This window comes from Pundamilia nyererei, unplaced genomic scaffold (assembly GCF_000239375.1).
Source record: "Pundamilia nyererei isolate P.nyererei 1_Seehausen unplaced genomic scaffold, PunNye1.0 scaffold00246, whole genome shotgun sequence".
NCBI lineage: Eukaryota > Metazoa > Chordata > Actinopteri > Cichliformes > Cichlidae > Pundamilia > Pundamilia nyererei.
Genome location: NW_005187647.1, coordinates 319,917 through 332,024, shown reverse-complemented (window position 1 = coordinate 332,024; position 12,108 = coordinate 319,917). Strand labels below are relative to the sequence as shown.

Genomic DNA, 12,108 nt, shown 5'->3' with positions numbered 1-12,108 from the left:
AAGAGGCTAAGCAGGGAAGCTAAGGGAGAGGAGGAGGAGGAGAGGAGAAAAGTGCGACCGCCTTCGTCAAGAGCAAGAGCAGAAAATGGATAATAATAATAATGGATTGCATTTATATAGCGCTTTTCTAGGCACCCAAAGCGCTCTACAATTCCACTATTCATTCTCTCTCACATTCACACACTAGTGGAGGCAAGCTACAGTTGTAGCCACAGCTGCCCTGGGGCAGACTTGTCATGGTCCGGGTGTGTGCCAGGGTGTCTCCCTCCGAGTCGGTATCTCCACCCCTGGGAGGGGCCTCAGTATTCTGCTGATTGCTCACACCTGTGGGTAATTAAGCCGGGGACTCATAAGGCCAGCGCACTCAACCTCTCTTTGCCAGATTCTCAGCTAACCCTAGTTAGTGCAGGCCACCACTGTGATTTCGCACACGCTTTGTAAACTACCTTGACTCATTGTGTGTTTCTCTGACAGCCACGCACCAAGTTGCCAGACACAAATCTCCGCCAAAGAGCTCCAATCCGGACGCTGGACCACCTGACAGTCCCACGGGCTGTTCACCCGACTCACCTGCCTGCCTCCCTGCCTCAACACCAGGAATTTCAGACCACTCACCCGGACCACCCACCCCTCCACGCCACTACAGACCACCCGCGGCAAGTACGCAGTGCTAAGGAAAATTCAGAACGAACAGCTTGCCCATATTCCTCCTGAACCATACCTGAATGTCTGTACTCTATTTACAGTGACTCTGACCCTAACCCCGGACCCAGTTTGACTCTGCCTCCAGCCCAATCCCTGGAACTGCTGTTTCCACTGACCAACACCAGATTGCTTACTTAGCCCAGGCTGCTTAAAACCCCTTTGGTTTAGTTGTGGCATTTTGCACTTGTTAAATGCACATTCCAGTTTCCTCTTTATGAACACTTACTGAGAAAATAAAGGTTGTCTCTAAAACTACTTACGTGCTGTTCGGCGTCCAGCATTTGAGTCCTTTCTCTGTTGAGGCGGCCTCGGCCATGACAAGACTGACAGAAGCGAGGCTGCCATATCGCGCCATCGGCCCCTCTGGCCATCACCAGTAGGCGGTAGGGTAAAGTGTCTTGCCCAAGGACACAATGACCAGGGCAGAGAGAGCTGTCCTGGTCGTTGTCCTTCTTTTGGCGGATCATCTGCCTCCATCTCACCCTATCTCTAGTATCCTCACCACCAACCACATCCTCCTCCACATCTTGTCCACGAGAATGGACAAGACTGTTTCTAATCTTGTCCATTCTCGTCACTCTGAATGAAAATCTTAGCACCTTAGCATCTTCAGCTCTGCCTCCAGACAGGGGGTCCTGGACCTCTTGTCGTTTTGTCAGTGCTGTGATGTATGTTTGTCTCCAGACCATACATCACAGCAGATCGCACTACCATCTTGCAGGCCTTCCCATTCTGTCACAAATCACTCCTGACACTCGTCTCCACAATGCCTCTCTTATACACTGTTTTAGATGGTCAACCTTGTGTTTAAACTGATCTACCTTCAACTCCTTGCAGCTTCACTGCTACCCCTGTCTCCCACTAATTCACACACATGTATTCTGTCTTCCTTCTACTGACTGATTCCTCTCCCTCCACCGCTCCAGGGTTTCTAGCTGCTCCCTACTCTGACTACAGATCACAGTGTCGTCTGCAAACATTATAGTCCCAGGAGACTCCTGCCTGACTTCATCTGTCATATTGTCCATTACGGCTCTCAGAGCTGATCCCCCATGTAATCCCACCACCACCTTGACCCAATTTCACCCTACTGCACACCTCACCACCGTCTCTCTTTCCTCATATATATTTGTTTTTAAATATATAAAACAAAAATTGGTAAACTGTAACCAGTCATATTCTATGAACTCTTAAAAAGTGTAAGCAGATAACTGCATAAATTATACGTCATAAAAGTGACATGCTCAGAGTTAACTAGTTTACAAATAGTGTAGTGAACTCTGAAAAATGGTAGGTTTTCCTGGGGTGAATCATTCAGAAATCTCTGGGGCTAACTCCATTTACCTAATGTTTTATAGTTTCAACTGAAAAGTTTGTTTTTTTAAATGAATCAAAAGGCTTAGCTGTGGTTCTGTACAGCAGAATAGGAGGCAGAGTTTTCAGCTATTAGGCTTGCCTGCTTTAAGATTAGGCTTAAAACTTTCCTTTCTGATGAAGCTTATAGTTAGGACTGGATCACGTGACCCTTAATTGGCTGCTCCCTCCTGAACTTGGTTCTGCTGGAGGCCTCTTCCTGTTAAACGTTTGTTCCCACTATTGCCAAGCACTGCTTTCAAAGGGTTTGTGTGATTATTGTATTTTTTCTTTACCCTCCTAAGACCCGAACTCTTCCACAGCATGCATTTTTAATTTCTCTTTGATATTTGGGCTGATTGGGACCCAATGAATGTAAAAACAAAGAATTACCAGATTCTTTTTTTTTTTTACCTAACTTTGTTTCTAAGTAAAATGAGAACCACATATGAGGATATTCGTTTAAAATTTTGATAGAACAGTAGCAGTATAATGTCCTTGTAAGTGGATACCAGGTGCTTGTAGAGCAAAATTGAGTATTTTCGTCTAAATAACCCAAAATGTGATGTCCACATATGTGGACGCCAGGTCCTATGACTGGATCTTTACCTTACAGTATAAAGCTGTTGTTGTGAACTGCTGCTATATAAATAAAGTTGAATTGAACTGAATCTTGGTATTATTGAGACTTGAAAACGAATCTAATACAACATTGCTATGGAAATGGGCACGAAAGTTACATTCATTAGCCCCTGGAGGCTCTTGATCCTTTGTGTTATAAATGTTCTGCCAGAAGACGCCACATTCCCACTTGTGTTTTAAACAGAAAAAGACGAATTCCTTGTTGATGAAAAGGTTAAAGGGCGCATGGGGCTGAAGAGATGACAAGACTTGAAACTGACAGGAAGCCAGAAGAGTAGAAAAGGCCATGGTCAGGTTTTGTGTTGTCAGCAGAAACCAGCTTTAGGCAAAATAGAATAAATATATATATAAAAAACTTTATAAATATGTCCTAAGCTTTAACTTTTGACAGTTTCTCTGTAATTACAAGACCGAAGGAGATCTGTAGCTTTGTGGAGCGCCACATTCCTGAACTGAATCCTCCTACATCTTTTTTTGAGGTGGATCAGTGGACACTGAGCCTCTGTGTTGATCAGCTGGAAGCAGCTGCCTTCTCTTCTCATTAACTGGACTTCTTCCAGAGCTCATTATCTTCAGCAGGTGACACATCTGTTTTCTTAAAATCTCACAGTCCTTTAGAAAACTACGAAATGTTTTTTATTTGACTCGTTAGGAAAATATTCACAACGGTAAGTTTAAGTGAAAGAATTTATGATGAACAATGAACAAGAATTTAATGTGTGTGTGTGTTTTTATTTTGAAAGGTGCCTGGATCTTATCCAGGTGAGTTTCAGCATGAAGTAATTTCCTCTTTGTCCATAGACAAAGAGACATCTCAGAACATTAAAATGATACAGATTTCCTTATATTATAATCACAAATAGTTAAATGAGAATATAATCATTAGAATTAAATGTTTCTAATACCTGAGTCCTAACCTCTTACTGTGATGTGTGTGTGTGCACTTCTGTGCTGTGATTTTTTTGTGCCAATGAAGTGTGTAAACATTGCAAAGCCCAGATCTTGTCCGAAGGAGAAACAGCCTTTAGTGATTTGTCAGAATAACTAAGCAAATATTCAGAGAATGTCTGACTTTAACATGTATGATTTAATAAAAGAAGTAATGAAATGATGAAATGGATAGTCGTGAGATTGAGCTGATGATAAATCCTGTTGAAGTAAAATAGCATAAACTGAATGAGACATGAAGGAAAATATATTCATATTTTATGGAGTTCATGATAGATCATGTTAAAGTACAACATAGAAGATAAGAAAATGTGGTTTTAGTGTTGCTTTGAATCATGTATGCGCAAGGTCAGAGAGAGAGAGAGAAAGAGAAAAGCAAAATGGGATGAGTTAAAATACGATGATAAATGTCATAGTTGTATGATACGGTCATCAAAGTGAGGGAGGAGAGAGAGGAGTTGTTCTTCTCTTTGTCTCCTGTGAGATTAGCAGAACAGAAGATCAGATCTAAGATTTCACAGTTGGGAATTTCGGCAGAGACAGCAGAGGGATCAACTGTGGACTCACAAATTGGGTTTATATTTTTAGGCTTTTTCTCTGCTCATTTTTGATGTTTCAGATTATACATTCAAGATGATTTGATGAATATCAGATGAATATCCTGCATTAAAAACGTCTACCTTGTAAAGGTGAAAACCTGTGTATTATTACACATTATTAACATCCCTCAAAGGGTCTTACAAGTGACTCTAGCCTAAAAAATTAACAGATCCTTTGGGACCAAGTTTAGTTACCAAGTACACAGATTAGGGAAGAGCTGCTGATAACAGGTTTGACTGGCAAGCATGCCTTCAGAGGGAGCAGTTAGAGCTGGGAGAGACTCCTCCCTTTTTCCATCTAAGCTCTTGCATATATTGTATAAACTGTACTGGGAGTAGCTGGTTGAAATTCAAAAGACGGGAAAGCAAAAACGAAAGGTTAAAAAATAAGTAAATGAATAAGGACCAAATGTTACCTGACAATTAAATGTATTTGATTTAATCCAGTAAAACCTAAACCATGAAAAAATTGCCAGAATTTTTTTTTCTTTTAACTGGAAAACTGTGTTCATTGAACTTTCTGACAATTAAAACAATTTATCAATTTTAAAGTTTATCTTAAACAAAAACATATAGTAACGTTAATGTTAAAGCAATAACACTTCTGAGGTGCCAAAAACACTTAGTGTTACAGGGTTAAAGTTAGAGTTTCTAAACTTAGTGTTTAAAATATGAAAATGTTAGATTTGGGTCCCTCTCCCTCATCAGAGATACACAGCTGAAGTTTTTTTCCTTCTGTGACACAAAACACACAATTTTCAACCAACTTTAATTTTTCATAACTGAGCTGAACATATTTCCTCTCACATGACTTTTTTTAATGTGTGTAAACTGAGCCTTGACTTATTAGCTGTTCCCTTTGATGTCTATAGATCTATTAAAGCTCTATAGAAATCATTAAATGATGAATTCAGATTAGTTTTTATTGACCCTGAAATCCTTTAAAAATAGAAATGAAAAAGATTTAATCATGCCGGCAACGCAGCTTGAGACAGTTGACTGGTGACTCACTTTGGTCTCTTTGAAATGTGCTGAAAGTTTTTTTCTGTCTTCATTACTGAATGACAGTGGGCACTGAGTTGTCACAGAAACTCTGCTTTCCAGCGATGGCTGCCAGGTCTGAAGCAGCGGCCCGTGTGTTTTTCAGCTGCAGACTGATCGAGTAGCACGCTGTTAGTGGAGTCATTTTAGCAGGGCCACTCCTGGGGCTCTGATTAGAGGCACTTCGGCTCGTTCTGTACCTCCTGATTACTCCTGCTGCAGTGCCTCCACTGATTTTAGTTTAGGCGCCATCTTCCTGTGTCGTTTTCCATCTTTGTGAAGACTCACAATCAATGTTTGCAGTTACTCTGGCTGCTCTTTTCCACGTGGAGCCCCAATAGTATTGGGCCAATACAGACAGCAGCAGCTTACAACTACAAAACTGAGCCAGTTTCAATGATAGATTTTGAGACCCTGATTGTTAAAAAGGTGCTAACGCACAATTAACAGTGGCTACATTAACATTTTAGGTGCTTATATTTGTCATAAAGAGGAGGGAAATCATAACAAAAGCTTTAAGACCCTAAAAAATTTGATCTATGGAGCTCCTTTTTGGGCGATAAACATCAGCTAAGGTGACTTTAGTCAACAGAAAATAGTGTTTTTATTCATGATTCTGGTTTGTGAGTCTAGCTAGCTGGTTAATAGTTTACTAGAAACTTTTAACAGATGCTGTGAGCTGGGCATCATGGTTAAGTACTGAATAAATACTTTCAATATTACTTCAATAATGCAGTATTACTCTCAGTATGAATTTTTGTTAGCAAATTATAAGCCATGTCTTTCCTTCATTTTTCTTTAACATGTAGAGACCTCCAGAAGAAGCAGGCTCAGGGAGGGACAGGCATCTAATGGGTAGCAGCTGTGGGATGGGTCAGTGATCCAACTTTATCAGACGTTTTGAAGCCTAATCTTCAAACCAGAGAGAGCGTTCGTCTCCTCAACCCAAAACACTCACCTTGTAAAAGATGGAGATGTTGCTGTACGTTGCAAGGACGCTGGTCAGGACTCCGTTACAGAAATCTCCATTTCCAACGTAATCAGGAGGGCACGCACATGAGACATCTGCACACACAAAAATAGTTTTTTACAAACTGTGAGCTGAATATTCAATCAGCTCAATATGTTCACCTTGAGTTAAGCATGTACATGAGCCAATGCTGTGACTCAAGGTTAACACACTCCAGCCCAGGACTCAGAATGACTGTTTTCCGCGGTTGTGCTTTATGCTTTTTACCTCATTATTCGCTGTTTTATGAATCATTGAAGATAGCATGGCTCACAGAGCAACAGCATTAAAGTCCAATGCAAAGTAAACAACACATTAAAGTGGGAGTACAGATCAGGGAGGACCTGCTTCTGTCCACACACACACACACACACACACACACACACACACACACACACACACACACACACACACACACACACACACACCTCTGAGCCTGTAGCAGTAGGCGTCATACTTGCTGCTCTGGTCCATGGGTTCTTTGTACAATACGAGACCCACGTGGTTGTCTCCACACATGACCGAGGGGTAGCGGGTCGGGTATCCCGCCTTCCCCCCGTCCAGCCAGCCAGCCACACACAGATGCATCCCGAGCTGTCAGGGCCAGGGAAAAAAGTCTTGAGATAAAGTTTGATTTACATTTCTGCCTTGAACTAAAACTAAACTAAAATCTCCTGAAGTGACTGGTAATATCTTAAATATCACAAGAAAACTTAAAACTCACATCCTGCGTGTGTTTTTAAGCTTGTGATTAATCTAACGTTCCTCCTGCTGTCTGGGAATCAGTTAAAGGGCACCTTGGCTTGTGGGGTAAAAATCTAGAAAGTTCCCTCCTCCACTTTACCATGATGGAAACTGTCATGAGGTCGAGTGAAAGTGTGAAGGAGGACTTGGACTTGTTGCTGGCATGAGTGTGCTGCGTTAAAACTACAACATCCTGAAGATGAACTACAAAAGGCACATCTTAACACCCCATGTGTCCATACCATGTTATTTCACACAAATGGTAAAAAAAAAAAAAGTATCTTTTCAAAGCTGAAATTAGAAAGAAAAAGGCAAAGGCAGCTTATAAAATGAAATGATACGATGTCACTGTCAGGAAATGTGGGAGTAAAGATCCAAATGCAGAAGTCCAAGACTCCAGCTTAGCAATATTCAGAACAGCAGTTAATAATACCACAAAACCCACAGACAGTCACTCTGGCTTTAGCTGACATGTCAAATTGTCAGCTCGTATTTTCTCTTCCTGCTAGAGAGATGATCATTGTAACTCCAGCGTTTGTTAATGTTTTCTGTGACTGATGCCAAATTATTAATAATCCTAAAGGCTGGAAACACAGCAATGCTTACAATCAACACACAACTAATGCAAGGTTGAAGTATACTGAACCTTTAATTCAGTTTTATCTTTATTTATTCTTAACATTTAAATAAATCACACAAAGCAGCAACTTCATAAGTTGCATAAGGTCCCACAAAGGTACAAAGTTTCTTTTTCCTAGTGTGTCACTTTGAACTGTGCAGCATCATTATCTTCTTCCCATTTGAACCATCTTTCCTGAATATCTGAAGAATTCAACAACTACCATTATGGCAGATACTTCCTGGTCACTTCACTCAGTTAGGGGCCTTTTAAAATAAAACAGATTTTCTGACCACAGCCATGGACAACATCTGCCATCTGATAACGTCTCACAGTTACCATGCACTGCTCACAGTTCAGGTTCTAATACAGCTGAAGTGAAGAAGCTTTTCTATTGGCCGTGCAGGTGATTTTTAGTGTGTCATTTAGTGTTAAAAAACTGTAGTACCTGCAGAGCTCCTGAAAAATGTGGCATGCTACTCAATGAGTTTGAGAGCGCCGAAAAGGACGTGACATTTTTGTTTTCAAGTACTCTTTCACTAACAAAGGTTTGAGTTGGCTGCTTTGCTGCTTTTCTTGAAAACTGTTGAATGCTTCCCCGTCAGCCTAACTGACCGTGAAGGGGGTGTGTCTTTATAATGAAGACAGAATCTGTAGAAAAACCCTGCTGGTGCAGGTTCACAAACTTTTATTTCATTTTCCTTTTTTCTCATAGGTATACCACATATTTGACTCAGGTGTATCGACCTGTTGATATCTTTATGTAAACCCTTTCAGTAGGTAGGTTTACCTGCTGTGCGTATCCCATCTGTTTAACGGTAGCCAACGTGGCGCCCTCAGCCTTGCACTCGGCGTCGGCCTGACTGAAGTTCATCTGGTACCTCCCCTTTGGAGAGCGCAGGTGGAAGACTCCGGCTCTGTTTTCTGAAGCACGACAATCACGTTAACTTCCCTCAGATTTCTGCACCATTCTGTACAACAAATATGAACTCTACGAGTGAAAAACACGATTTGATCCGACGCTGAACAAATCCAAGAGACATTCAACCCCAGATTCAGTAGAAACATCTGCTTTTCTTTTAATATGATGTAATTACTTGGTGTTTAAGTTCTGATGAGTAAAGCACGAATCAATTAAATGTTACATAACCTCGGGGACTTTTTTTTTTTCTACAAAAAACTTGTTTATGTTCCTGTGACAAGAAGTTCAAATGACAGAAATAGCTCATCAACACCTTTACTGCCACTGTGCAAACAGAGTAAAATCTCACCTCACAAGCTTAAACAAATGGTGTCCAGTGTGTGTATTATCTTTTGGACTGCTTAGTCTTTTTCACAAAGTGAACGATACAACAGCTCTAACAACTTCAGCTCCTTGTACCAACAATGATTTCTGCTGTTTCATGACCTGCAGTGCTTTTTTGCTGGCTTTCGTGCAGTTACGGGTGCTTGTGATTGATTTTTTTTGTTCGTGGGAACTGTGACATGAACATAGCCTTGTAACAACTTACAGAGAATGACTACAATGTTCCATTGTTCTGAGTGCCTGATTAGGAGCTGTGTGACGAGCCGAACCAACATTAAAATGTATTGTACTCCAGCAGGTTTGACGTCATTTTTAGTATGAACTGTGTTTCACAAGCATGGCAATGGCTATCATTCTGAACTCAGTACAGCAAGATTTCAAAGTCAGCAACATCCCCCTCATCTGGACTGTAATGTTTTCTTTTGTTTTTTAAATTTGCAATCTATGGATGTGGACAGTGGGGGAAAAATAGATTTTTCAAGGTTTGAGGATTTTTGTTTAGAAAATAGGTCATGATTTCTGGAAAGAGACATGAGGGCAGATTTCTCTACAGCTTATTTCACTACAGACCTGAAAAAATGCATACATTTGATTTTTGGAAGAAAATCCTCTTCTCTGGTTGGGTGGCAGGTGCTTATATCCCACAAACTTCATTAAAAGGGTAACTCTGAACAGATCATTTATGGTGAATTCCTAATTATCTGTATACCCTGATTAATGAAGATCAGGTTGGAAGTAATAACAGCCTTTGAGCCTTTAATGAGCTCCATGTTTAACAAGCCTTAACGAGCTCCAGATCCTAATGAGCTCAACTCAGAGCTGACAGAAAAACAAATAAATAAACAAATGGAAGTCCTCTATAATAAACAATGCTAGCCATAATGTCACCATGGAAACATAGATGCTACAAAGGTCATCTGCTTTAGAATCAGTCTGATTACCATGGAAACTGCAATAGAGTAGGACTGGGAGCCAACATGGCTCCCACTCAGCAGATGTGACACGTGGCTACACTGCAGTTCATGGCTTCACTGCATTCACATGTCTTACCGTGGTAATGCAGGTCCTTGCAGATCGCCACAGGGTCACAGCCTCCATTGTCTTCCAAGCAGCGGTCAACAGGGGGCACCATCTTCTCCAAACACTGGACTCCATTACCTACATACCCCGGCAAGCACTCGCACTCCCGTTCATTCTAGAAGAACCAGATTAGAGTGATCAGCTTACAGGAGGATGTCATGTTATGTTCATATTCAGGGATATTTTTAGAGGGAGACACGTCACTCAAAAAACCATTAATAACAGTAATGGCAAAGATGCTGCTTGTCCCGCCCCAGCTCCAAAAAACCAGTCAGCAGCTTGGGAACAACTGGGAAACCAAACATGATTTTGTGCAACAGTTTCGAACTATTAACTAACTAACTGCTTTTGGGGAAATTTATTTAAATCATATTTGTACTTTATTCAGAGACACATAATCAAACACTTATCAAATCCCATAACCATAAATTTTTATAACACTTTTATCTGACAGAGTCCCAGGTACCACCCAGAAGCTGCTGAATATGCACTTAAAATGACTTTGATTTCAGTGTTCCATGTTTTAAAATCCGATAGCATCTCTTGACTGAAAAATGAATTCATGCATCCATGTTTTTATCCAAGCTGGACAACATTGGGGCATGCTCCTAATGAGGAAATGGATGGTGTGCTGGGGTATCTCCTCCTCTGGACCAGGGCATCACTGAGCTCCTGAAGAGTGTGAGGTGTGGGATGGATTTAACAAATTTTCCCAGGTGTTGTACTGGATTAGTTGTGCTATTTAGGTCAGGTGAGCTTGGGGGGCAATTAATGGTATCAATTTCTTCATCCTCCATGAACTGCCTGTATACTCCTGCCACATGAGGCCAGGCATTGTTGTGTACCTAAGGAGCCCAGGAATCACTCCACCATCGTAGGGTCTGACAATGAGTCCAAGGATTGCATCTCAATATCTAATGGTAGTCAGGGTGCTGTTGCCTGGCTTTCATAGGTCTATGCCTCTCTATTACTGACCCACCACCAAACCAGTCATGGTAGCAAACAAGATGGATGAGCTAACAGTGATAGCTTGGAGTCAAAGGGAACCTCAGGTGTTAAACTTAATTGAATCATGGATGCACCAGGATATTCCCGATGAGAACACATCTGTGGAAGGGTTCCACACCGTTCAGGCCGACAGACAAGCAGAAAGCAGAAAGGAGGGGGTTTGCCTTTTTTTTTTAACAACCGGTGGTGTACTTGCTTACCTACAATCAAAGAGTGGATTTATTGCCCAGACACTGAACTTTATGCTGTTGAACTCAGGTCATATTATTTGCCCAGGGAATCTATCCATGTGAGCTTGTTGGCAGTCCATGTTCCTCCCCCTGCTAACCCCACAGCTCCATGTGCCTTCATTGCTATCTCGGGTGACTTCAACATGTCACCTTAGACGCTACATTGTCAACTTTCACACAGTATGTGGTCTGTCCCACCTGAGGGGAGAGAATTTTAGACCTACTGTTTATAATCAAGCACACATAAGCCCGTTTCATTAATAGCTTCTCAGATCGACTCTGTATGGTTCACCACGGTTTTCATGATTTTCCATTAGGTCATAGTACCTGGTAAGTGTTGGAATTGATATTTTTTATATTGTCATTTGTGCTTAGGAACATATAATCATTTGTATGCTGATAAAAAGCATATCCTTATTAGGTCTGATAAGATTCTGTGTGCACTTGTGTACCATGAGATGAGAGGAAGCAGCCTCGGCGTTATAATTTCCATTATAGCTTTAGGAACTAGATTGTTGTGTTTCTTAAAAGTGCAAAACTTCACACTTTTAAATGTTCGTCTGAGACATGACCTATTGCAAGTTCCTGTTCTTATCATTTAGCAAGGCACTTAGTTCTGCTTTTCTGCATGCCTCATACACACAGTTTTAGTTCATTGAAAGGTCGTATGTCTATGTATAGTATAGCTGTAAACACACACACACACACACGCACCTACACACACCCACAGAATACAGGGAGTGCAGAATTATTAGGCAAGTTGTATTTTTGAGGAATAATTTTATTATTGAACAACAACCATGTTCTCAATGAACCCAAAAAAC

The 12,108-nt window shown here is 41.0% G+C and overlaps 1 protein-coding gene across 1 annotated transcript in view; it reads right to left on the bottom strand.

Moving 5' to 3' along the window:
* Nucleotides 1-12,108, bottom strand: part of LOC102201383 (stabilin-1-like) — a 96,057-nt gene that overhangs the window by 38,457 nt on the left and 45,492 nt on the right. Inside the window, exons 19-22 of the mRNA XM_005749491.1 lie at nucleotides 10,017-10,161; nucleotides 8,451-8,584; nucleotides 6,726-6,891; nucleotides 6,247-6,353 (exon numbers count right to left, since the gene is read on the bottom strand). Of these exons, the coding sequence (XP_005749548.1) occupies nucleotides 6,247-6,353; nucleotides 6,726-6,891; nucleotides 8,451-8,584; nucleotides 10,017-10,161 (552 nt within the window). The remainder of the gene's footprint in view (nucleotides 1-6,246; nucleotides 6,354-6,725; nucleotides 6,892-8,450; nucleotides 8,585-10,016; nucleotides 10,162-12,108) is intronic.